Source organism: Pteropus medius, unplaced genomic scaffold, assembly GCF_902729225.1.
Source record: "Pteropus medius unplaced genomic scaffold, Ma_sr-lr_union100, whole genome shotgun sequence".
Taxonomy (NCBI): Eukaryota; Metazoa; Chordata; class Mammalia; order Chiroptera; family Pteropodidae; genus Pteropus; species Pteropus medius.
Genome location: NW_024349797.1, coordinates 22,862,886 through 22,889,816, shown reverse-complemented (window position 1 = coordinate 22,889,816; position 26,931 = coordinate 22,862,886). Strand labels below are relative to the sequence as shown.

The following is a 26,931-nucleotide window of genomic DNA, read 5'->3' as shown; positions in this document are numbered from 1 at the left end:
CGTGGCACTCTGGGCCAAGGTGGTCAGGTGGGGGCCCCGCCTCCCTGCGCAGAGCGGGTTTGAGGGTTATGTGGGTCCCGGGAGCCAAGCCATGACCTCGGTTAACTGTCCAGCCCCTGAGGAAGGTGAGGGCCAGCGTCCCACCTTGATCTCGAGCCTTTGGGAAGGTATCACAGAGAGGTGACAGCTGAGCTGAGCAGAAGGAGCTGGGCAGGCCCAGGGGGTGTGGACTGGCAGCATGTGCAAAGGCGTGGGGCCCGAGAGCAGGCCCTGAGAGCTGCTGGGAGCAGCCGTCCGCCCAGTTAGCACTTGTCAACCCCCGCCTGGCCTCGTCCCTGTCACCCTCTTTGCTATTTCCCCAGGGATAGGCAGCCAGCCCTGGGGGCTCCTGGCCCCAGCTCCACCCCCTCCTCAGGCGGGTTAGATGTGTTTTTGCCCCAGACCCGACCTCATGGGCCCTGGGTGTGGGTCCCCTGGCCCAGCCCACAGTGGGTGTTAGGTGGTGTCCATCGGTGGCAGGGTGACTGCATCACCCTGTGGGGAAGCCCTGTTGCCCAGACAGTAGAGCTGGTCTCTGCAGCAGGTTCTGAGACTTGCTAGCAGACACACGATCTTTGAGGGTAGAGGGACCCTGGCTGAAAAGCTGGGTCTGTGCCCGGAGGAGCCTTGGGACCGGGGAGAACAGCCAGGCCGCACTGCCCAGGAATTCTGTTGGGCCGTGAAATTCAACCCGTGCCGGCGTGGGCTGGAGGACCACGATGTCCTGCCAGGAGCAGAGGGCTGAAGGTCTGCCCGATGAGTGACCAGCCTGGCTGGGGCACCAGCTGCCCACCCTGCCCCCAGTGTCCCTGAAGGGAGCATGCCTAAGGGACAGAGAAGCTTTGGGTGGTGCTGGTGGAGCCCAGAGTGGTGGGCCACAGGAGGGAGGGTATGGAGGGGCCTGGGTAGCAGGTAGGTCTTGCCCGGGGGCCTGGTTCTGGCCTGCACCTGCCACCCACTCTCAGGGTGACCTGGGACAAAGCCCTGCTCTGGGCTCCAGTGTTTTCAAGAGATTTTGGTCCGTCTCCAAGCTCCCTACCTGCTCTGAAAAGGACATGACCGCTATTCCTGGGAAGTGTGTGGGTGGGCGCACAGCCCTGCAGGAAAGCCGGGGACGGGTGGACAGCCCTGTGGCTGGTCCTAGATTCCAAGTGGGAGTGACGGCTCCTCCCTCTGCCGTGTGCCTTGGGCCAGTTAAATAGCTTCTTGCACCTTGACGCTCTGGGGTCTACATACTGGACACTACATCTCCCAGCTCAGAATTTGGGGCATCAGGAGCCCCTGGGTCCTCTAAGGTCCCAGGTCCTCAAACAGAGATGCCATTGTGGGGGCGGGTGCATTTCCTTTGGAGATGAAAAGAGGGGACCAGAGCGCCCAGAGCAGCAGGTCGTCGTGGCCCTTAGGGGGCGGGTCTGGGGAGGTGTTGGCAAACCTGGTGCCCTGATGCCCGAGCAGCTGGCGGGGACCTGGGCCTGCAGACTTCCCCTCGTGTCTCCCCAGACCCAGCTCTGGCCTCTGTGGACCCAGGTTCCACTTCCTGACTAGACCTCCAGCTGCCCTTTGGTGACCACCTCCTTAGAGCCCTGGGGGCTGGGGCTGGGGTGATGCGGCGGTGAGGGGCCACCCTGCCTCAGGGCTCCAAGCCTGGCAGGGGGTTTCCACACCCATTGTCAGGCAGGCCAGGGGCGGCCCCTGGGCTAGTTCCAGCAGGAGTCATGGGCACCACAGCAGGGGTATCATGGGAAGGCCCAAGAGGGGTGGGCTGGTTTGGGGTGACTATTGGGCTGCACCATCATTTGCTAGGTGATGCTAGGGCCCATCGGAGGACCCCGTGGAGGAGTGGGAGGGCAGCCAGGGCAGTAGCCCCCGATGTCTTTGCCGTGGGTGGGATGGGTGGGGGAGGGGAGGGGCGGGGAGCTTATTGTGCTTGGAGCCGCAGGGAAGGCTGAGGAAGCCGAGGCCAGGCCAGTGTCGCACAGCCCTGTGGCAGCCAAGGGGCCCGATTCTGGGCACAGGTCCCAGTCTCACTGGGGACTGACACCTGGCCCAGGGGGCCCCAAGTGGCAGTGAGAGCAGAGGACCTGGAGCAGCAGTGCGGGGTGAAGTTATCTGTTGGCCGCTGCTGGCCCAGGAGAGCAGGCCCCAGCACCGGGCTTATCAGTCTCTGGGCCCTCCAGCCCCACGGGCAGCAAGCGTGGCAGGGCCAGTCTGTCACCGTTAGCACCCTGGAGATGAGCGTGGGGGACCGGGGTGGGAGACCCAGCTCTCGGCCATCGGCAGGCGGCCTTGATGGCTCCTCAAAGGCGGCCGCCCCTCCCACAAGGCCCACTTTTCTCCGTGAGGTGTGTTGGCTCGTCTCTTCCACCACTCTAAGGAGAACCTGTCTGCGGCCAGAGCGACACCCCGCTCCTCTAGGGGCCCAGCGAACCCCAACCCGTTACGGCTCGGGGGCCAGAACCTGCACCCCAGACACCTGTTTGGTATTGAGAACCTGTGCCCAGAGCAAAGAACACCATAGGACACTGCAGCGCATGCTGCTGGGGCGGCCTAGGGGAGGTGGCCAGGAGGGCAGGGAGCAAGGACCCGCCTGGCCCTCCTCCGACCCTGCCCACGTGACCCTGTGTGGGCTGCAAGTCCCCCGGCCCCCAGCACGTCTGTCTCCCTACTCTGACTTCCCTTCCTCCCGGTCTCTTCACCAACTCCAGACACCACCGAGAGCGAGTTCCTGCGTCATCCCAGGTCTTCTTCAGAACCAGGGTTTTTCCTGGAGTCGAGAGAGACGGGCGAGGCCAGGGTGAGGCCGCGCCTGCTGGGCCTGCCTCAGGGCGTGACCGAGAAGCCGCGCTGATTGGATTCGGCTCCATTTCAAAACAGAGGCGCAATGGACACGTAATAAACACAGGCTTTGCGTGTGCAGTTTGAGAAGTGACATTACCACCACTCCAATCAAGACAGGTGAAGACAGGGGTGTCACCCTTCGGTGATTTTAAAAGAATTTCCGTTTATGGAATTCTGCTCCCAGCAGAGTCCTGGGCTGTGCAGAGGAGTCCAGGGCCGCGGGCCCCAGCCCGGGAAACCAGGAGTGTCCTACGCGCCCCCACGGTGTGTGGCTCCCAAATGAAGAGGCGCTTTCTTCTCGGTTTTCCTATGTGCACGTGTACACACGTTAAATTTGTTCTATGCACAGTTTGTACATGATATTAGACCACTGACCCAAGTTAGTGCTTTTAAACTTACTGTAGTATAAGCACTTCCCCGTATGGTAAAACACTTTGTGAATGAGGTTTTTAGTCTTTGGTGATGACTTTGTGGTATTTGACTGAGCTAATGTTGATACTAGAAAGAATTAATGTTAGAGACAACTGAGTCTTTAAAATGCAAATTTTATTTATTTTTGGAATAAATAATACATTTACATGGCTCGAAATTCAAAAGATACAAAAAGGCATACACTGCAGGGGACCGCGTGACCAGCTGCCTGTGCCGGAGCGTTTCTCCCCGCCCCGCCCGCCCGTGTGGCCGGAATCGGGAAAAGCGTCAAGCCCAGCGAGAGCAAGGGTGGAACGAGCCCGCCTGCCTGAGCTCCCCGTCCGCCTTAGCTCCCCGTCCCTTCTCCTCCGTAGGTGTGATCGCCGAGACCACACAGCGCTACACCCAGGAAACCCCGCGTCCACACAGTGAACGACGTGGCGAGGCCGCGGCCCTTCCTGTGGGCCCGGTACCCGCCGCTGCGGCGCTTCACGGCTGCGGCCGTGTGGCGTGGAACGCTCCTCCTGCCTCGGGACTTGCTCTCGAGGACAGGTGTCCAGGAGCGGAGTTTGTGGGCTTGAAGTTAAGGCTGCCGGTGGCTTTCCCAGGTCCGTGCCAACGGGGGCTCCCCAAACTGCTCCACCTGCACCCCTGCCCTGCGGAGCCGGGGCGCTGCCGAAGCGGTGCCTTTTTATGTCCTTTGCCCACACGTGTCAGGTGTCTCTCCTACTGCTGTGTACAGGTTTCTAGGGTGTATGTTCAACATCGCGTTTCTTGCAATTATTTCCCCTTCAATTCTATGAGGGTTTTACAGCATTTTTACACTTTGAAGAAATCAAATCTATTTTCCCCTGTGGCTTTTCCCACCGCTTGAGTTTAGAAAGCCCTTTGCTGTCCAGAAATCAGACACCATTCCCCTCCCCGCTGGTTTTAAGATCCTTTAATCTATCTAATATTTATTGTCCAAATAACTGGGCGGTGGGCAGCACGGTTCTGAAGTCGGGCCTGGCCCCTCGTCTGCGATGCCGCCGGCCTCACGCTAACTCCCTGTGGGCCTTGCCGGACTGCCTAACGTCACTGGCGCCCCCGCCCACGCCACGCTTCATTCGCGGGCCTGTCACCGCTCTTGGCAAGTCTCACATGTTCTCTCCCCCCAGGACAGTGATGGGCATCACACGGTACAGGTCTGGGGGTCCTGGGCTAGTGCTCCCTTTGTCACCTTGAGCAAGTTCCTTAACCCGAGTCTCACTGGGAGAAACAGCATTACCTTGCGGGACCCTAGTGACGACACAAGGCTGTGCATGTCAGCCTAGGAGCACGGCCGGCAGAGTCAAGGGCGTGTTTCTGGGACGAACATTATGTCGTGAATTCCTCACTGCCCCCCCGCCCCATAAAAATCCCAGTGGGGACCTGACGAACCGTGATGAACCGCATGTCCCTCAGTCGGACCGAGGTCTCTGGCCCACACACTCGCTCCTGCATCGGGAACGTCGAGCGACTTTCCTTAACTCCCGATTTCTTCGATGTCTCCCGGAAGGCTTGGCTTTCTTGACGTGTGACAGTTCTCGCTCAGCTGATTCCTGGTACACGTGTCCTGCTGCCGTTACGGATGCGACCTTTCCTGTGTGCTGGTCCCCAGGTGGGCATTTTTGATACTTGGTTTTGTTTCTCAGGCGGAGACGAGCCTGCAGAGCCCGCTGGCAGCGGCCTGGTCCCCGTGGGCCCCTGGGGGGAGATGGCCCTGTGCTCTGCTCACAGTAACACGTCCTCCCCAGGGGTGACCGCTCTCTCAGGCCGGCCACCCCGGGCAGACGGCGCGAATGTAAACACAGGCCAGGTCGCGAAGTCATGCCCGCCTATGGTCTCCGGGCAGTGGGGCTAGGTCGGCGACCCTCGGCAGACCCTGCCCAGCACGGGTGGCAATGCCAGCCTTCGTGTGTGCCTGCTGAGGGCACCTTCTCAGGCTCAAACGTCAGACTCGCCCAGGTTTCAAAAAGTCTAGTTTATTGCACTGTCTCAAAGCACAACGAAAATGAAAACCAGAAAGACAACTACAAAAGCACTGAAGCGAAAGTCGTCCAGAAGCATCAAGCGAGACTTGGGTTTAATTGCACTAACGTCCCGTGGGTTCAGGAGGGCTGTCGTGGGAGAGGGGCCGGGCCAGGCACGGTGGCTGCAGACGAGCAGCCGCGGCCGGCCCAGGGTGGCCTCTGCTGTTGCCAAGCTTAAAAAAAAAAAAAGGATTCTACAAAAGTGAAGTGTGAAGACGGGGGACTTCGGCATCTCGGCTGCATTTAGGCCTGGAAGCCCTCCACCTTCACGGCTGGCTGAGTCCTGCCAGAGAACATATTTTGTCACTCTTCACCTGTGGCCTGTGGGCTCTCGGACACACTTGCTTGGTAGAAAACAGGCCTCGAGTAGCTGGGCCCTGGGCCAACGGCAGGCTAAAAACAGCAGCCGGGCCGGAGTGAGGTGTGGAGCTGTGTCCAGGAGGGAGGTGCGGTGGGCTCAGGGCGGGACACGTGGGGCTGCCAAGTCCTACAGCTCAGATGCCAGCGAGGTGGCTGGGCACTGCGGGCTGACCCCAGGGACTGACCATAGCAGGCACCAGCTTCGGCCTTCTGGGAGGCAATCTGAATGCCCGCGCGGAGCCGGCCAGCAGGTCCCGTGAGCACCCCGCATGTCCGGACATGCTGCGGCCACACCGCCCCCTCTGCAGCTGTGGCCGAGGACAGCGCTGGCTCAAGACGAACCACAAGGAGGAATGGAAGCCTCTCCGTTGGCTTCAGAAAACACATTTCTCTTCTAAATTTGTGAGATTTGACTTCAAGTGAGGCACCTTATGCAGGTTTGTAATACAGCGAAAAAGGCAATGATTAATTGACAGCCTCTGAGGTGCTGCTGGGTTTACGTCCACCAGCGGCCTGAGTGGGACGCCTCTCTGAGGACGTTTCTGAGTCGGCTAGCCCGGCTATGGTCCCCGCTTCCGCATCCCCCGCCGGCCTTCGCCGTTCTGGCCGGAGGTGGCGCGCGTGCCCGCCTCGTGAGCGGGCAGGAAGGCGTGGAGGACGTGTGTGTGCTCCACCCCGGCCCACCAGCCCCCACCTCGCAGACACGGCCTGGGTCCCACCTGGGCTGGAGCACGGAATGTGAGCTAGAACCTGCCCCCTTGGAGGAGGTGCTGGGACCCTGGGATGGAGACGAAGCCATCGTGGGAAAACATTCAGCGAGCGCTTGGAGAGCACTGGCCTTTGGCTACTAACATGGCTGCCTGCGGTGGCACACGGCTACGTCCCCTGGCCCAGCCTGGACCCGTCCTCCCCACAATGGGTCCCGGAGTGGCCAGCAGGGAGAAGATGACGGTGGCACACGGGTAACTGTAGTGTGTGGACTGGCAGCAGCCACTGTCCCCGCTCGGGGCTCGGGGTTCAGAGGTGCTGCTGACCCAGCAGTGGCTCTGATCACTGGGTTGAGGCTGTGGGTTCTGGAATGAGACGGAAAGGAACGTGGATGACAGCAAGCGTGGGTGGCCAACGCGGCCAGACGTGTCCGGGCGTGAGCGGATGAGGGGCGTCCACGAGTGAGTGACTCCGAAACCGACCGTCCTCCACGCCAGCCTCGCTTCCTCCCTCCTGCACGACCGCCCGAGGGCCCCTTCAGATGACCTCCCACTCGTCCTCCAGGTCCTCGGGGTGCGGGGTGGCGGCGTGGCTGCTCTGGGCAGTGTGCGAGTGGCTGAAAGTCCTTGTCAGCCGCTGGAGGAGGTAGCCGGGGGGGCCCACTGCCCACAGCTCATCTGACGAGGTCACTGCAGGGACAGGAGCCAACCGCACACTCGTTAATCACCCAGGCCGGGGAGAGGGCAGCGGGAGCGAGCGCCCGGGCCTGGGCCCGGGCCCAGACATTGCGCTTTCCAGCTGTGGGGCCCCACACGCCGCCCACGATCTGTGCCTGTGTCCTCCGCTTTAAAGTGGTGGCTCGACACCTTGTCCCCTTCCTGGGGACCCTGGCAGAGCTGGGGTGCCAGCTTCCCGCCCTCAGTGTGAGCCTGGGAGGGGCCCTGGCAGGGGGGCCTCGCCCTTGGCGCCCGTGGGAGCACCCTGTGAGCTCGCGGACACGGCCCCGGGAGCCCCGCGGGGCCCGGCACCTGCCTGTGAAACACGTCGCGGTCCCGGGAACCTTCTTCCAGTAGTCTCCGGCCGGGTTCTCGTCGCTGATGCCGTAGCGTCGGGCGAGGTGGCTGTTGGGGCAGCGGGCCCACACGGTCCGGGCGCTCAGGGCCAGCTGGCAGGCCTGCAGCCCTGTAGGCAAGCGGGCGTCCCTCTGTCTCAGGCCCGCTGCGGGCGGATGCACCACCCCTTCCCAAGGGCCTGCGCTCTCCCGACACTGCGCCCTGTCGGCCGCAGCGGCCGTGGAGGCAGCGCCCTGTCTGGGCTGGCCTCGGAGTGGCAGCTGCAGAAAAGGACGCCCGTTGGCAGGGACGGCAAAGCCGTGAGAACCCAAGACTGACGGACAGAGGGTCCGGGCAGTCCAGAACGAGCGTGCCACAGCGAACTCCAGGACTCAGGCTGGCTGGCGTTCTAAATGCTGGTCCCTCAGACAAGGATGCTTAGTACACACGGGCTTGTCACCTGCCCCAGCAGAGCAGCAGAAACCAGCAAAGCCTGAGTGTGTAGGCCACGGCTGTGGCGTGGGGGACAGGCTGCTCCGCGCGGCAGACAAGGAGCCCCTGTGATCACAGCGCTCACCCTCCCAGGAGGGGCGGCCCGACGCGCTTGCCCATCTCTACCTGGCACGTGCTCCCAGTCGGTCCCCACTGGCATCTCCTCGGTGATCCCAACTCGGACGTGCACATTCCACCTGCTGTCGAGGGCCCACAGCATCTGGTCGTTGGGGCTGGAGTGGACGCTGACCAAGGTGACCCCAGCGGGCTGGAAGCAGAAAGGGACTATGCTCAGGGGCAGAGCTGGTGGGACACGTTATTTTCGGACAGAGCAAAGTCGAGAGGTGTGGAGAACTAGGGTCAGTGACGTGCGGTGGGAAGTTCTAGAAACTCACTGACCGGTACTTGCCAGCCTGCCACTCAGCCACCCACCCATTCAGCCATCCCTCACCCACCTGTCATCACTCACCTCGGCCACCCGTCACCTACCATCACCCGCCCACCCACCCAACAGGTATTTATGTGAGCATCTACCACGCGCCAGGCACTGTGCCAGGTACTAGTGTTCAATTTTCTTGGCTCCTGGATTTTAAAGTCTGGTGAGAGCCACGTCGTTAATCAAACAGTCACAGAAGTTTAAGACTGCTACAGGCAAGAGTGGCACAAGTGACAACGAGGTGACGGCGAGGCACCTGAGGACACACGGGCTCCGACCGCGAGGCCCGGGAAGCTGCCCTAGAAACCGATGGCCACACTGAGACCGAAGGCCGCAGCATGGTGGCCCGAGGCCAGGCGGCCGGGGTGGGAGGAGCAGCGCGGCCCCGCGTGAGGTCTGCCTCCTCAGTCCCTGGTGGGGAGGCCTGTGGGGTGCTGGGACCTGGGGTTCTGCGAGGTCTGGAAACGTGCCCGGGGGCAGATGGTAGGAAATGGGGTGCAAGGAGCAAAAGGCTCCCCGGCCAGACCGAGGGCTCCATGGCATCAGGTGGGCACGCCACCCCGGCCTCTGGGAGCGAAGGGCTTACGCTGCAGGCCGCATGGAAAACGTGGTGACAAGGCAGCGAAGGGTTTCACAGAGCTCACCCACCTCGGCCACTCGCCCTGTGGGCTCCTGGACACGACTCAGGAGGCACCGCTTCACAAATGCCAACCAGGACCAGCCCCAGCGGCCCTGCTCCGGTGGCCGAGCAGGGACAAAATGGGGGAGTCAGGAAGCAGTCCATGATGGCTGCTCCACCCCACAGAGGCCATTTTCAAGCTAGGAAACTTGATCTTGCTGAACCCACGTCCCTCAGAGGGAAGGTGAGTAGACCAGGTCCAGGGGATCCCGAACCTCAGAGTCCCTGGAACTCGGGGCGGTGGGCGCTGTTAAAATGGCACATTCCTGGGTTCGAGGCCAGGCCTTCTGCATCAGACTTTGGGACGGGGGCCCAGAAGTGACCGCTCAGACAAGCAAGCGCCCAGGTGGTTCTGATTCGGGCGGATGAGAAACAGTGCTGCGATCATTCAATTGGAAAAGAACAGTCTTTTCAAGAAATGGTGCTGGAACACCTGAACATCCACATGCGAAAGATGAGGCTCGACCCTCACCTCACACCACGTAAAAGACGTTCACCTGTAACGGACCAAAAACAAATGGAAGAACTAAATCTGGCAATCGTTTCTTATGGATGCCACCAAAGGTAGAAGCACGAAAAGATAGAGATAAATTGGACTTCGTCAAAATAAAAAACTTTAGTACGTCAAAGGCCACCACAAAGACACGAAGAGACAACCCACAAAAATGAGAGAAACTATTCCCAAATGATATGTCTAATAAGGGTCTCATATCACGAACAAATGAAGAACTCTTAAAATCCAACAACAAAAACACAAACCAAATTATTAAAGGGCAAAAGACTCGAATAGACAACAAGCACATGAGAAGATGCTCAACATCCTTAGTCGTTAGGGAGACGTAGATCAAAACCGCAATGAGAATGCTCCCCACACCCACCAGGATGGCTAGAAAAAAGAAAATGGAAAACGAGTCATTGGAGAGAATGTCAAGAAACAGGAACTCTTCCTTTGCTGATGGGAATGTAAAATGGTGCAGCTGCTGCGGAAAACAGTTTGACAGGTCCCCAAAAGGTAAAACATAGAGCTCCCCCCTGACCCAGAAACCCCAACCTAGACAGACACCGAAAGAACTGGAAGAGGTTGAAACAAAACCACTCGAATATTTGGTGCAGTGACATTCTTCACAATAGCCCAGGGGTGGATCCGTCACCTGACGACGTGGCTTAGCCCCGGGCACGCCGCGGAGGCCCTGGGGGTCTGGTCCAGGCCACCGCAATAAAGCGAGTCACGTGGACTGTTTGGTTTCCCAGGGCGTGTGAAAGCTCCGTTACATGACACTACAGGCTATCAACTGTGCCACAGCAAAACGTCGCAAACGATGCGTTCGCCTTAACTAAAAAGTACTTTGATAAAACTTGCTAGCCATCATCTGAGCCTTCGGTGAGTCGTGCTCTTTTTGCTGGGGAAGGGTCCTGCCTCGACGTGGATGGAAAGAGCATCGGAGAGGCACGAAGCACAGCAAGACAAGGCCCGCCAGCCGCGGAATGGCTCGGCGATGGGAAGGAAGGAAGGGCTGATCCCGACACGGACGGATGAACCTCGGCCACAGGACACTGAGCAGAGGACGCGAATTCCACGACGCCACGCAGACGCCACATGGGGGGGGAATCCACGTGAGAGACGGCAGATTAGTGGCTGCCAGGGGCCGGAGGGGCGGGGAGCGGCAGGTGACTGCTCCTAAGTCCGGGGCTCCCTGTGGGCATGAGAACATTCTGGAGCTGGACGGTGACAAAGGCTGCACACACTGCGACTACACTAAATGACACTACTGGTCAATTTACGTCGTGTATATTTTACAACTTTTTAACAAAGGGAGAGCTGGCACGCCTTGGTTGTAGCAGCGTCCTGCTCTGCAGGATGTCGTCGGGGAACTGGCGGAAGGGTGTGCGAGAAGCTGTCCCTTCTCACGAGTGGATGTGAATCTGCAATGTCTCAATAAAAATTCCAATCAAAGAAAGAAGTCGGCAGCCTGAAATTTTGGCTTATTCATCCTCAGAACTTCATAAAAATGAAAAGACGCAACTTATAAAATGGAATAAATAAGTTTAAGATTTAAAAATCATTTGGAAATGCTAAAAAATTATGTGCAGTCTTGGTGTGCTTTTAGACTGTGAGTGTGTGTGCACCTGCTCCTGCTTATTACTAAGTGTCCTTTTGAAGCGGGTGCCAGGGAGACAGCCACACCCCTTTCAGCAAGTACCCCGCGATTTAGTTACAGCCCACAACATGCTGATATTTACAAGCCAAAGGGGTGCTGTGGGCTGTCCAGTTTTCTTTAAACAAGGCCTCATGTTGGGGGGCGGGGTACCAAGCTGCCGTCTCCTGTTCCCAAAAGACAAAGCTCCTCGCTAACTGTTACGAGGAAGGAGGCACGTTTGATCGACTCCACGCCTCCAGCACTACAGGATAAACCATTACTCTCCCTGCTCATCAAGAACCTCTCCAGACGGAACTGGCTTTACACACTGAAATCTTGACTCGACAAAGTTCAAGTTAAAAAGTGAAGTGTTCACCTGATGGGCTATTTCTAAGCTGCCATTCCCCAAGGCCCTGCTGCTGTGCACGCAGGCGCCTGTCTACCCCCAGGGCCCACAGTGACTGTCCTCGGGTGAGGGGACTCATCTTCGTTGTCAAGTGCAGCGAAAATACTGCTTAGCTTAGATAACGTGAGCTGGAAATGCGAGAGGCTGCGTCTGCCAGATAAGACAGGCTTGTTTTTGAGTCACTGACTCCAGTTTCCTCATCTAGAACATCCTCCCGAGGACGCCGACTCTGCCCTGGGTTTGCCGGGCAGGACCGCACGCTGTGGAGCCGTGACCTTGGCAGCTGCAGACGTGGAGGCGGTGGCCAGGACCACACGCTGCGGCGGAAGCTGCAGGCAGGCAGAGCAGCAACCAGAAGCCGTCCACCTCATGCGTCCAGCGTCTTGCGGACGCGGCGCTGGGGCACAGCAGGCCGTGTGCTCGTGCCTCGTGAAGGCATGAGAGTCTGCACCCAGCGCCTTGCCACGTGCTGCCGAGACTGCTTCAGGGGCCTCTCAGCTAGTGTCCTCAAGCCTCGCCAGCCCACCGGGACTGCGCCGGGCAAGTGGCTTTGGCCAGTCCCTGCTGCCTGCAGGGTACCCTGGCCCTGTGGCATGCCACCCGCCATGGTGGGTGCCACCCCCTTTCTGGCCTCATGGTTGGCCAGGTCCCACAGCACTGGGCTTGGCTCTAAGCGAACGGGCTTCTCACCCTGCCTTCCAACTGCTCCCCGCTCACAAACTGCCTGCTCCAGCAGCCTCTGAGGGACCCGTGTCCCCATCTACTGGCATAAAGTGGCACCCACCGGGCTCATCCCACTGAGCTGTCCCCCGTCTGCCCCCAACACCTGAGTGGCCTTTAGCCCAGGCAGACTCAGAGAGAACCCATGATGCTTTTCATGTTCACAGCTGTACTGCTCCAAGTGTGGTGGGCTCACGGAGCTTCTCACGAAATGCCCATGAAACTGGCCCTGGGGACAGCAAAGCCCAGGTACCCCAAACAGGAACTTGGAGATGAAGGGCAGTACAAATATGTCCAAGCGCAAGAGAAAACAATGCTTCCCACTAACAAAAGCTCTGGCTTTTCTGTTTCCAGGCTTACCAAAGCAATTTTGGGCTGAAAGGGACCTAGGAGCCAGCTAAGCCCAACGCCCTCATCTTCTGGGTGAGCAAACAGACAAAACTGACGCTGAGAGACGGGGGGCCTGCCGATGCCTGAGCCGGGTCTGGCGCTAACGTGTCTAGGGGTGCACGTGCACACACCGCTCAGCCAGAGCGGCAGTAAGTCCAGGCTGAGGAAAACAGAACGGGAAGTGTCGCAGCCAGAGGACACGTTTATCCAGACGGATCGTGTTGGTGTGGACCTTACATGAACCTGGATAAGATGCAGCAGGAACGTTTTGGGAACACGAGGCAGATTAAGCTGAGAGCCTGTAACGCGACGGCACAAAGCACGCGGGAAAGATGCCTCTGGAACCCACGCCGGTCCAGCACGCACGACCCCGAGTGCCAGGCGTGCTCCCTGGGCCACCCTTCCTCCCTCCGAGCCACCTCCCTCTTCCGTCCTGCCCTCTGTTTAGTTACCCTCCAAACCACCTCATGGGTGCGACACATCGTGGACGTCACTTTTTCTCGAGGGTTCGGGGTCTGGGGTATGCTCCCCGATGCTTCGCAGTGCTGTTCTCGGGCTACTGAGCTGTGGGGTTTGTCAGGTCCTTCGTCACCTGGCCCTTACGGTGGCTGTGCTTTCTGACTTGTGCGGTGTCTTCAGTTGTCTCCTGTGGCAGATCCTCGTCCAGCTCCTGGTCCACCCTAACTTCAGACAGGCTTGGGAGCCCGGCACCAGCGCCAACAGGTCTGTGCTGAAGGACCAGCAGACGGGGGCGGGGCCGGGAGGCCTGGACGCTGCCATCTTCTGCCTCCCACGTGGCGTGTGACCCGAGGCAGACGCCTTCCCCCTCGGCCAGGTGAGCCAGATGTCCTGCGAGGCCCCTCTAGCTGGGTTTCCACGCTGACTCTGGGCACGTGTTCTGGCCACGCCGGGCCTGTGCTGCTGAGTCCCTGTCGCCGTGCAGACCCGTGGTCTTCGTCCCAGGCAGGTGCACCCTGGCGCTGGCCCGGGATCCCTGCGGAAGGTGCCCCGGCAGCCCCCTGGGAGCAGCTCTGCTGTCACTTGTCAAACACATCTGGCTTTTATCTGCACAGAATTTTATCTGAAGAGCGAGTGCTATGGCTAAAAATGTCTTCTTCTGACTTTGCTGAGTGAGGCCAACAGGGGCCAGGTTCCTGCTTCCCTCTCCTAGCTGCTCGACTGTGAAGCCAGAGGGCGCTGCCCCCGTGACCCCTGCAGTGGCTCCGGCGATTTCCTAGGCGTCTGCATGTGATCTGGAGTGTGACCGGGACCCAGGACGCATGGCCTCTGCTAACTGCAGGGGCTGCGCTCAGAGACAGGTTTCCTGGGCAGCGATCACGTTCTCCTCCTCCTGAGTGGGAGCTGGCAAAGCCAACTATGACCGCCTCTCTGTCCACCACTTGAGACTCACTGACACCAGCCCGGCCGACTGTGCTTGTGGTGAGCATCAGGGCTCCAGAGTTGATACAAGACAGCAGAAACTTGATCCCAGGTACACTGGCCACTTTGGGTCTCCGATAGCCTGTCACAGGGCTGCGGCCTCACGGACAGCCAGCACTGAGGCTCTGGTGGCTGGCCGCTGCACAGGCAGGCTCCGGGTCTGCCCCTCCAGACAGGAGGTCCCTGGAGGTGACCGTGTGCTTCACCCCTCCAGGATCACACATAGACCCTCCTGGGCTGGTAGTGAGTGTCTTGGGAGCATGTGCGTGTTGGCTGGGACGGGGTGCCTGACTTTTACCCCTGGGTCACCAGATGCCATGCTTGGGCAGCCGTCTGCACCCAGTGGTCTGTTCCTGGGAACCACGGCCTCCCAGGGGAGAGGAGGCTTAGGTCAAACACCCCAGGGAGGGGCGACGCTTCTCAGGAACAGGGTGTGAGGAGAGTGCTCAACGAAAATCAGCTATAGAGAAAGGCAACAGGTGGCAAAAAATTTAATTGTCTTCAAGACAGGGCTGGACACCATTCTGGGGCTTATCGCTGCTGTAGGAAGCAGCACGTTCACCAAACGGCTGATGTGTAACAGGGAGGCCGCAGCATCCAGAGCGTGACTTCAGAGATGCTCTGAGCATGGAAGGAAAATGGACAGGGGACATGGGCGTCCCCTGAGGGTGGGGCTGGAGGGACGACCTACCCGTGAACCCATGGCTCTCGGCACTGGGTGTGTCCCGATCACCCCAGAGCTCTGAAAAACCCAGGGCCCCAGGCAACGCTGACGCTGCCGGAACCAACAGCAGTCTGCCCGGCCACTCCCTTTGCGACAAGCTACCGGGAGAGGGAGTTAAAAAGGTTCGAGGCTCCCGAAGACAGGGAGGGAGAGGAGGGAATCACCATGCAGCTCTGGCAGCTGGAGGGTCGTGGGTGAGGAAAGGACACAGCAGGGCCTCATGGCTCCAAGGGACGGGCTGCAGCGCCCCCAGCACGAAGGCCCTCAGCCAGATCAGCGCAGGGACCCACAGTCCCCGAGCCCCACCAGCGCTCAGGCTCCTGTCAACCGTCTGTGCTGCAGCCACTCTGCCGACCAAGACCGCCACCGTGTGAGGAAAGCCTCTGCCACAGAGAACGCGGGAGAGACAGAGCACAGGCGACTCGGGGGAGCGGGAAACCGTGAGGACGGAGAAGCCTCGGCAACCTGCTCCGGACAAAGGAAGGTCTGACAGCTGGAGACAGCGACACGGCTTCCAGAGGCGAGAACGTGATCACAGAACCATCCAGCAGAAGGACGGCAGGAAAAAGCTGAGAACGTCTTCTAGAAAGTAGGCTAAAAGCATAAAGAGACAAAAAGGGAGAGAAAAATACGAAAAGTGGAGGCCACTTTAGGAAGTCCTCAGGACAAAAGCAGGACCTCCAGGAAGAGCAGAGACACAGGAGGGGCAGAGGCAGAGTCACAGGATGCGACCCAGGACAAAGCCACCGGCTACGGGCTGAGAGGGTTCCCAGCACAGGGGACGGAACAGGCCTCGCGCAGACTCACCCCACCTGTCCTCAGAACGCCGAGCACACAGATCTCACAAACTTCCAGAGACACACACAGGGCAGGTGTCAAGGACCAGGTGTCAGAATGGCTCCGACTCCTCATCAGCAATAGCGGATGCCAAGAAGCGATGGAAGAATGCCTCCAGAACGCGACGGTGAGCGGGGCCCGCGTCCGACACAGACGGCTCCAGCCGGCCAGCGTCAAGGGCGACATGCTTTTCAGACATGCAATGTCTCCAAAAGTTACCCGCCACGAACCGCTGTCAGGAACCAACTGGAGGATAAACTCCCCCAGAACAAAGAAAGAGGAAGACACGGGACCCAGGACAGAGGGGTCCAGCACGCGAGGGCGGAGCAGGGCGATCCCGGGTGGACCGGGTGACCAGGCCAGACTGGAGGGGCCAGAGCACACAGGAGATCTCGCCAAGGTGACCTGGAGAGGACACCTGATGTGCCCGAGCGTATGGAGAGGGAACTGATGCAAGCAGCAGAGAGCGGGTGCTGAACGTGTGAAAAGCACACAGAAAACTGGATGGGAGGACGCCACGACGGCCGAGCCGGGCGGAGAGGCGTCCAGACAGGCAGGTGGAGTGTGGTGGGCTCCTGGGGTCGGCTGCGAGGAGCGTGGGCCGGCGCAGTCCCCACATGCGGCGGGGCTGAGGCATGGGGTGGAGGCGGGGAACGTGGGGGGCAGGCTGTGGAGATAGCTGCAGGTCCCTCCTCCCAGGGGAGCCTCAGCCAAACACCTAGGGCTAGAAAGATCCAGAAGTGGCCCCGAGGCAGGTCGTGGGGAAATGCGGGGGGTCTGGCAGCACGCGGTGGAGAACCAGCGGTGCGGAGCTGCGCACTTACTCCGGCGACCCCGACGGACGCGACGCGCGCTCTTCTCCGGTCTGGCTCCTTCCCGCAACGGGACTGTTTCACCGCGTGTGGCACGTTCACGGCCGTGTTTCTTCAGTGATTTTCCACGTCATCCCTTCTCTCTGATTACGTTTACGTTGGGCCATGTGAAGGTGTCTCTTGGTCACTGATGCTCTGAATTTTTTTTCAGGCTTTTTTCTGTTTCGGTTTGGATGCTTTTTGTTGCTACGTCTTTGAGTTCACTAATCTTTTCTTCTGCAACATCTACACTGCCATTAATCTGGTCCGGTGCATTTTTCATCTCAGACACTCAATTTTAATCCCTCGAAGTCTGATTTGGGTCTTGTTTCATATATTCTGTCTGGAGTTTTAGTTGTTTCAGGCAGGAGGGTATCCCTGGTCTCTGTCACTCTGCTTGGCTGGAATCAGGAGTCCATTTAATTTCACTAGTCTACAGCTTCGGATGTCATGTCAGGGGATGGCCCCTACTGTGTATGTGAACTGTGCTGGGCATCTGACACATCCGATCTCCTTGGACTCAGCAGGGCTATGCCTAAGTGCCAGCTGTCAGTCTTGCTAGAAGAACATAAGGAGGAGACGGGACTCTGGTGTCCGGCTTCACAGACGTCGGGCTGCGTGCTGCAGTCAGCATGAGCACGCGTGCCTAAGGACACCCAGAAAAGCCAATTGTGCCTAAGGACACCCAGAAAAGCCAAGCGTGCCTAAGGACACCCAGAAAAGCCAATCGTGATCCCTGCTGGGGAAACGGAGATTCAGAGCGGGAAGAAACACTATTACATCCAACTAAACGAGGTCCCACAAGTCCCTGCTCCTGGGTGTATGGCTTTTCTCCATTTTATATGGGCAAAGTGTTTTTGAATGAGTATTTTAGGGTTTTTTTTGCTACCCTGAATGTGCTGCAAAGTAGAGGAAGTGAATTAACATCAACTACGAGTTTTCTTTAAGCCAAATACTTTATATACGTTATTGACAATCCCATCCCCATTTTACTATGAAAACTGTGAAACATACAAAACACTGAAAAAACTTTACAGGGAACAGCCAGTTACCCATTACCAACACTGTTTTACCTGCTTGCCTTTTCATCTGTCCGTCTGTCTGTTTATATACCCATCAATCCCCCTTACTTTTGAATGCACCTCAAAGTAAGCTGCAGACATTGCTACAGAGTCCCCTATATACGTCAACATGTATTTACCGCTTTTCCTTGAGAAGTTCACGCACAGTAACGGTTCAGGTCGCCTGTGTGCCACGCCTGGGTTTCCACAAACCCTCATCCCCGGGGAAGCAGCCTCGTGCCCCTTGACAGTCATTCCCCCGACCCAGGTGACCAGGGACCTGATTTCTGCTGCCAAAGATTCGTTTTGTTTGTCCTGTTCTAGGGTTCCGTGTAATTGGAGCCTTAAGGGTAACTATTTATAGTGCTTTCTTTCCTTGAGATGATGGCTGTGGGACTCCCCATTTTATCTTATCTGTTTTCATTACTGTGCTGGGGCCCCGTCGCCATCCGTCTGGCACAGAGCTGGAGGCCCAGGGTCCCAGAGGCTGAGTGGCGCCGCGCTCCTGCAGGTGTCAGGCTTTGGACTAGCGTCTGCTGCTGTGGCTTGTGTGTTCTCCACACACCTCCCCGCGAGCGCGTCTGGTCCAGGGGATGCCTGTTTGGCTCCGGTCTCCCATTCCAGCTTCTCTGCCCTCCCTGCCTTTGCCACGGCCTGACTCATGTACAAAACCCTCCCTTGTAGGAGCAGAGGCGTTCGGTGGGAATTTTAGGAACATGCCATCTGCTTCCCAAATAAAACAGCTCCCAGTCCTGCGGTCCGGGCCAGCACTGCTGTGTGGCTGGAAGGAGCCGGTGGCCCCGGGACCCCAGAGCTGAGTGGTCCTTGAGCTGACCCTCACTCAGGCACTGGGCTCGAGTGCTGAGACAGGGCCTGGTGACTGCCACTGATGAGCTGGTCAGAGCCACCTGTTTCCTCCCCAAACTGCAGGAGAACGGGGCACTTCTGCTTCCCCTGCATTTGGTCAGCGAAGACGAGGCTGACAAGGACAAGAAAGGGTCTGAGGGCAAAGCTCCAGAGCTCTGAGGCCATCAGCGTACCGTGCCCCTGCCCGTCCACTGGGGCACCTCATCCCATGAGACGACCATAGTAATTACAGGGTGTCCCACTCACCACACCCCACCAGCCGGCACCCTTTCCCCTGCCCTTGACGCCCAAGCTCCAGGGCTGTGCCGTCCAGTACGGCAGCCATGAGCCATACATGGCTCCTGGGGGCCTGAAGCGAGGCCAGCCCTGTTCTGGGGTGTCCTCGCACAGCACCTGTCTCCCTGTCTTCTCATCGGCCCCTTCAGCCTGCGGCTGACCACACTTTCACTGGGAATTGTGTCACAGCCTTCGAGCAGGCTACCTTCCTTACACTAGGTCTGACTACGCCACTCGGCTTGGCTTCCAGCTTTGCAGTGGCCCTGCTCTGGTGACAGGGTGCCCTGGCCGAGCCCACCTGTGAGCAACCCTGCTTCGGCAGGACGGTGCCTCTCTGGTCACTGCGTGACACATGTGCGTCATGGTTCCTTTGGCTTGGAACGCCCTTCTGTCCTGTCTGCTCACCTGTCATGTCCAGGCACCAACACCCCTGTGAGAGCCTCCCGACCACCTCGAGACCCCGGTGGCACTTCCGTCCCCAGCTTGCTCCCCCCATGCTGGAAGCACGGCCGGTTTCTGCTTTAAGAGCCAGAGGTGTGTGTGTCGCTCGCTACAGCAGCCATGAGCATTCCCTGGGCAGGACTTCCCACAGTATGCGGCCTCGAGGACGAGGGGTGAGGCCTGTGGCACAGTGCTGGGCGCCCTGAGCCCAGAAGACCTGCTCCTTCCAGGCCGCGCTCGTCCCGCTGACAGCACGGAGGCTCGGCCACGTGTCTCAGAGTCCAAGGTCCCCTGCGTGTGAGCGGGAGTGTTGGGGGCTGACCCACAGGGGTTAGGGTTCGCACGGGCCAGGGGTGCTGCAGGAGGTGTCCTGGGGAAGGGCTGCACCTGACCCACGAAGTCTGGGTCAAACACATCTGTTCTCTCTGATCATAAAACAAATTTCTGCCTATTACAGGAACGTGCGGAAAGCAGAAATGAGTATTATAATCACTCGTGATCCCTTGATCAAAAATAGTAATCTTTGTTGTGGTTCTTCTAGGTATTCAGTGGTATTTTCTTGTTTCTGGTTTCTGTTTTTTTATAAAATTGGAACCAGACCACATACAGTATTTGAGTAGAGTAAGAACAGATGCCACTTACCCGGAGCGTGAGAGGGCCCCGGGCGTTGTGCACACGTCCCCTTGGTCCCGTGACAGCTGGGAGGGGCGGGTCGTGCTCAGGCCCCGCACAGGAAGGCCCGGAGACGGTGCTGGTAAGTGGCAAAGGCCCATACCCAGCCACTGAGGCCTGCACCGCCCTCGGAAAATCCTCCTCCTCAGCACGCGCCCGGACAGGGCTTAAGTGGCCTCTCAGAGCGCACCCTTAATCATCCACGATGACTGTGGTCGTGACTGCCCAGCGGCCTCCTCACCACCGGGCGGCAGCCAGGTCTGCCCCGCTCGCCACAGCTTCACCGGCACAAACAACTTTGGGAACATTTCCAATCATTTCCTAAGTCTGGCTCTCATTGGCAGGTTGTTCAGAGTCATGAACTACTTTTAATAGAACTCATGTTAACTGTAAGATATTCAGGAAACAGGTAAAGTGAAGATAAAAAAAACCAGCCACAACAGATAGAATGACTATTGTCACCTGCTGTGCGTCTTAGACTTCTTTACCGTATCCTTTTTTTTATACGAAACGGAGTCATCAAGCACATTTTGTGACTGACGTTCTGCTCGACGTGTGTAAGGTGTCACCGCGCATCGCCTCAGTTAGACTCGGCCCCTCTCAGCAAAGCCTCGGGAACATCCCCTCGGGCGCTGGCCATGCAACCAGTCACGTTTTTTCTTTCTCTTATTAAAAACCGTGACTCCTAGTGTGACTGTCCACTGCTCCGGCACCGAAGCCCTGCACTCCTCGTCCCAGAAGACGGTCACCTGGTGCTGCAGGGAAGACGCGCTGTGTCGGGGGTTCCGGTCCCGTGCTGCTCATGGGGACACAGGGAGGGACTTCACCTACGACATCCCAAATGAGGTGAGAGAGCAGGTGTCATTGTCCCCAAGGCCTGGAGCTTTCATTCCAGGAGGGAATGCGAGCCATCAGAATATCCCAAAACTCTTAGGAGGAGGCACTGGGTTGTACCCACGGAGCCTGGCTTTGGGGTGTGGGGTGCCCCTCTCCTCCTGCTGTCTGTCCCCTGCTGTGAGTGACCAACGCCAGCTCAGCGGGTGCCACCAGAGGGCAGAAGGAGTAAGAGTGACATGGAAGATTGCTTAGCCCTGCCCTAGATCAGAAGTAAAAAGAATAAAAACTCCTTTAATTGCTCTGTGTTCTGGTGTCCTAAAACGACGTTTCATTCTGATGAACCGATGGAAGACTTTGCTCCCCAGTTCCGAGGAGGAGGTGAGGTGGGGTGTGTGTGTGTGTGTGCATGTGTGTATGCGTGTGTGTGCGTGTGTGCGTGTATGTGTGTGCCCGTGTGTCCTCTAATGCTAACGCTTCTCCAGCGAAAGCCTTCCTGTTGTTAGGGGTGAACTTTTTCTAAAGATCTTGCTGTGGGAAGTCACATCGAGCTCTATGCCCAGTGGCAGCATCGGTGAGCACGGCATTCTCAAGGGTACTATCTATTATCACGTTTGCACATTTATTTTATTTTGTTGTTCATACAGTTAAATATAACTAAAGCAGTTGAATTTAAAGTACTTTTTAAATGTTAGTTTGGCCATTTGCAGTCATATTCGTCTTGGTTTTCTGGGTTTCACTCTTTTCCAGGAAAGCTGTAGTCCAGGCAGAGTGAGGGGCCCTAGAGAACCGATGAGCCAGCCCACCCAGGGTGTCGCTGGAGCACCTGCCATGTGACGCACGGGTGCTGGGGGCCTGCGAAGAGCAGGGTCTGCTCCAGAGATGAGAGGGGGCCAGGAGGCGGAGGGGCGCGCAAGGGTGGCCAAGCAGGTCCCTCTGGAAGAAGAGGGGGCCCCTCCTCCGCTCAGGCACACAGGGCCAGCAGACTGGGAAGTCACACCAACTGTGCTATTAGCTTTAGAGCTAATTTTAGTTACGGACAGAAAATTCTCCAAGTGAAGCAGCAAACTCCAAAAAAAAAAAAAAAAAAGATGCTAAACACAACTATAAATATTTCCTCCAAATCCTTCTAAATGTTAGCAAGTCTGAAACTGAGTCATTTGTTTTGAGTATTTTGTTAAAACTTCACCCCAAAACTACTACAGGAGGAGAACAGGAAACAGAAATAGAGACACGGCGGCTGATCGGAACAGATTCGGTCGCGCCCTTCACTGTGCCCTTAGCGTCCGTCACCCGCTTCCATTCGTCTCAGATGCAAACACGTCCGCCAGGCAGACCAAGAGGCTCACATTGGAGAATACACAAAATGAGCAGAAAGAGGTCAGTTATGATGAGAACACGTGAACCCCACTCACATTCTAATACCTGGGCTTGACCAAACCGGCCTGACTGTTCGCTCCCTTTCCGTGAAGCCTCCTCTCCTCGCTATTGCTGCGTCATCTTCCCAGGACTTTCTGCAATTTTAAGATTCGGGTGGGCTCTCTCCTAAAACACCGCGTGTGTGGCACACCATGGTGACGCACTGCCCATCGCGGCTCCTGCAGTCAGCGCTCCGGCCCAGGCTCGGTCCTCAGCGCCAAGTTGGGGTGACCCACTCCTGGATTCCAGCTCCGCCACCTGCGGCCTCCGGCAGCTTCATGATCATCTCTGAGCCAGGGTTCTCTCCGGGGTGGGGAGGGGAGCCAGGAACGCCCACTCACCGGGGGTCACGAGGACCAGATGGAACGGTGAGTGAGTGGTCGGCAACAGTGCCTGAGGTCACTTTGGATCTCGGTATCTAAGTGGTCCGTCCCGGCTCCCGTGGACCATGCTGGGACAGCGGGCCGGGGTCCACGCCGAGGCTTGGTCACTCACGGGGTCACTCGACCATCCTGAGTAACATGCTCCCTCTGTCGAGTGGGGAGAAGCACCCCTGATGCCTACCTCCGGGGGCAGAGCGGTGCCAGGAGAGGCGCCATACAAAGAGGTGCCAATGTAAAGCCTCATCTTTTCCCCCAAAGGAACCAACTTGAGAAACATTTTGTATCTGTAAATTCCACAACGAAGACAGTTCCTCCTACAGCAGGCGGAAAGCCGACCGATGGGAAACCGAGTGCTCTCTGACGGAAGTCCTCGGAGTGCTCAGCCCGACCGCGTCCGTCTGAGCGCGGCGCCGAGGCCCGTTCACGTGAGCTTGTCCTCCTCTGGCCACTTGACTGGGCAGGGCTGCTGGTCACAACAGTCGAGAGAGGGCTCCGAGCAGAGCTTTCTCCCTCCGATTCCGGCGCTGCTTCCTAGAGCTTACTCCAGACTCTAAGTGGAGAACGGAGGAGGAATCTGCGGCTTCTGCGGTCTTCCACGCAACCCTGGCTGAGTGGAGCCAGCAGAGGCGGGGCTGCCGGGGCCCTGTGGCCCGCGGCTCACTGCCTGCCTGCCTCCCGCACTCCGCACGCTGGCCCGACGGGAAAAGGCTGAGGCAAGGCACGTGCGTGCTCCAAGCCGCTCGGGAGCATCCTTCACCACCGCCCACCCTGCAGCCCTCGCCCTCCCAGCCAGCAGCCGTTAGAGACCCAGGCGGCACTCCGTGCTGGGCCCCTGCACACCTTGACAGGGCGTGCTTCCACGGGTGCATGACGGATGTGACAAATACTGCTTGGAGCTATCAGACGAAGCACTAGCAAGCAAATCACAGTGCACGAGAAGGTGTGGAAAAATAAAGATGGACGTGGAAACAGATGAACAAGAAACCAGGGGGAAAAAGAGAAAAATCAGCAAATCAGCAAAACCAAGATGGTTTTTGAAAGGATCAATGAAATGGACAACCCTTTAGTTACTAAGAAGAGAGGAGATGCGAACTCCCAAAATCAGAATCGAAAGAAGGAACACAACTACCAACTTATAAAATGAAAAGGTTTATAAAGGGATCCTATGAACAACTGAATGCTAGGAAATTAGATAACAGAATAAATTAACAAATTCCTAGAAAGACTTAAACTACTCAAACTGAATCAAGAAGAAAGAGAAAATTCTGAATAGACCTATAACAAGTAAAAGACGGAATCAGTAATAAAAAATCGACCCACTAAGAAAAACCCAGGCCTACATTGATAAATTCTATCAAATGCTTAAAGAATAATTGACATCAAATTTTCAGAAACTCTTCCAAAACACGTAAGAGCACACTTCTCAACTCACCTAAAAGGCCAGCATTATCCTGATACAAAAACCAGACAAACATATGACAAGAAAACTAAAGATCTCCCTCATGAATATGGACACGTAAGTCCTCGAGAGAACACTAGCAAACCCAATCCAACAACACACACAAAGGGCTGTACACCCTGACCGGGTAGGATTTATCCCAGAAATGAAAGGTGGTCCAACATACAAAGTCAATCAATGTCATAAATCATATTAATAAAGGAGAAAACTCACATGATCATCTCAATAGATGTCGAAAAAGCACTCGACAAAATCCAACACTCTTTGATAAAAAAAAGTCAGTAAACTAGGAAGAGGAAGGAGCTTCTCAGACTTGAAAAAGGGCACCTACCAAAGCTCGTGGCTGACAGCAAACCTACTGGGGAGAGACGGGACGCCTTCTCCCGCGGTCAGGGACGAGATGAGGATGTCCACTCCCACCACTTGGAGGTTCCAGCCCTGGCAATTGGGCAAGACGAAAAAATAAAAGACATCCAGATAGGAAACAATCTCATATATAGGAAGCCCTAAAGAATCTACAGGAAAGTTATTAGAACTAACAAGTTTAGCGAGATTTCCAGATATAAGATCAACATGCAAAAAAAGAAAAAAATCAACATACAAACTTATACTAGCAATGAACAACCTGAAAATGGAATTACGGAAACAATTCCATTCATGAAGCATCCAAAAGAATAAAAAACTTAGGAATAAATTTAACGAAAGTAGTATAAAATGTATACTCTGAAAACTACGAAACTGCTGAAAAAGGTTAAAATATATCTACATAAATGCAAAGATATCCCATGTTCATGGATTGGAAGATTTAATACTGTTAAGACGGCAATACTCGCCTAGTTGATCTACAGAGTCAACACAATTCCTATCAAAACCCAGATGACGTTTTTTGCAGAAATTAAAAAATGGATCTTAAAATTCATACGGATATATGAAGGACACAGCATAACCAAAACAATCTTGAAAAAGTCACTCTCTGATTTCAAAATTTACAACAAAACCATATAATTAGGACAGTATGATATAATGACAGACATACTAATCACTGAAATAGAGCTGAGTCCAGTAATAAATCCTTACGTTTATGATCAATTGATTTTGACAAGGCTGTCGAAACAATTTAATGAGGAAATAGTCTTTTCAGTAAATGGTGTTGTTATAATTAAATAACCACAAGTAAAAGAATGAATTTGGACACCTTCCTCACACCATATACAAAAATTAATTCAAATGACTCAAACATCTAAATTTAAGAGTTAAAACTATAAAACTTCCAGGAGAAAACATAGGTATAAACCTTCCTAACCTTGGATTAGGCAATGATTCTTAGCATACCAAAAGCACTACAACTAAACAAAAACATAGATAAACTGGACTTCATAGAAATAAAAAGCTTTTGTGCAAAAGACACCATAATGAAAGTGAAAAGACGACTCTGAGAATGGTAGAAAATATTTGTAAATCATCTATCTGATAAAGATCTAGTATCCAGAATACATAAAGGAGTCTTATGGACTCAACAAAAAAAAGACAAACGACCCAACTTAAAAATGAGCACACCATTTGCATATACAGTTCTCCAAAGAAGCCACAAAAATGACCAATAAGCACGTGAAAAGATGCTTAACATTATTAGTCACCAAGAGAGCAGATTGAAACCACCATGACATGAGGATACAATAATGTACAGCAAGTGGCTATAATTAATAATACTGCATTACGTATGTGAAAGCTGCTAAGGGAGTGATCTTAAAAGCTCCCGTCACGAGAACAAACTGCAGCTGTACATTATGATAAATGTCGCCCAGACTGACTGTGATCGTTTCAGAGCGCATGCAAGCGTCTAATCACCATCGCGTTGTGCACCTGAGACTAACGTAATGGTATACATCAGTTATATCTCGATTTAAAAACACCCAGCTAAATTATGGTAAAAAGTGCCAATCTGGATCAGATAAGCTTTCCTATGGGACTGTTCTACTGTAAATCGGGACATTCAGTAACCCATACAGTATACAAATTAATCTCTTCTGTTTCAATAAATTTTTTGCCCCATAAAAAACAAAACTGGAAACAAACTCGCAGTGAGATGCTACTTTATACCTACTAGAATGGCTAGAACAAAAAAACTGGGTAAGAAAACATTTTTGGTGAGGCTGTGAAGAAACTGGAACCCTTGGTCATTGCTGGTAGAATGTAAAACGGTGCAGCTGCTGTGCAAAACAGCCCGGCAGTTCCTTAAAAAGTTAAACACGTCATCACCACGTGACTCCGCACTTCCACTTAAAGTTGCACACCCAAAAGCCCTGGAAACGCGTGTCCACACAAGACTTGTACGTGAATGTTCACAGCGGCCAAAACATAGAACAACCCAAATGTCCATCAGCTGATCGGTGGATAAACAAAGTGTGATCCAACCACATGATGGAACATTATTCAGTCAAAAGCAAGAATGAAGTACTGACACACGCTATTCCATTAACTGTAAACTTAGGAAACGGATGCTAAGTGAAGGATGGCGGACGGGAAAGGCCACACGTTGTGATTCCGTTTATACGAAACAGGCAAATCCAGACTAGGCAAGTGCACAGACAGAGAAAGCAGACTCGTGGCTGCCAGGGGCTGGGAGTGTGCGGGCCTAGAATTAGACAGTCGTGCCAAGTACACAACTTGGTGAATACACTAAAGGCTACTGAGCTGTAGACTGTAAAAGGGTGCATTATAACTCTAAGGAAATAATACAAAGCTATCAGAAGGAAAAAAGGGAAGGTGTTGCCAAAGACACGCCAGAGGAGTCCAGTGAGGACTCCTTGTCTGCAAGCAGTGATGAAACTGACTAAGCCGGCCTGCCTGTCGCTGCCACTGTGCACCAGCCGCGCTGGACAATGCCAGTGACCGGACACTCCCCCTGCCAGGTGCTATGTGTAACCTTGCGTCTGCACAGCACCTT

The 26,931-nt window shown here is 55.8% G+C and overlaps 1 protein-coding gene across 4 annotated transcripts in view; it reads right to left on the bottom strand.

The window, feature by feature from the left end:
* Window positions 1-5,271: 5,271 nt before the first annotated feature.
* Window positions 5,272-26,931, bottom strand: part of TECPR2 (tectonin beta-propeller repeat containing 2) — a 71,449-nt gene continuing 49,789 nt past the window's right edge. For all 4 annotated transcript variants that reach the window (XM_039884270.1, XM_039884268.1, XM_039884269.1 and 1 more), the window contains 3 exons: window positions 8,078-8,219; window positions 7,440-7,589; window positions 5,272-7,096 (listed from right to left, as the gene is read on the bottom strand). In XM_039884270.1, the coding sequence (XP_039740204.1) occupies window positions 6,945-7,096; window positions 7,440-7,589; window positions 8,078-8,219 (444 nt within the window). In that variant the 3' untranslated portion in view covers window positions 5,272-6,944. The remainder of the gene's footprint in view (window positions 7,097-7,439; window positions 7,590-8,077; window positions 8,220-26,931) is intronic.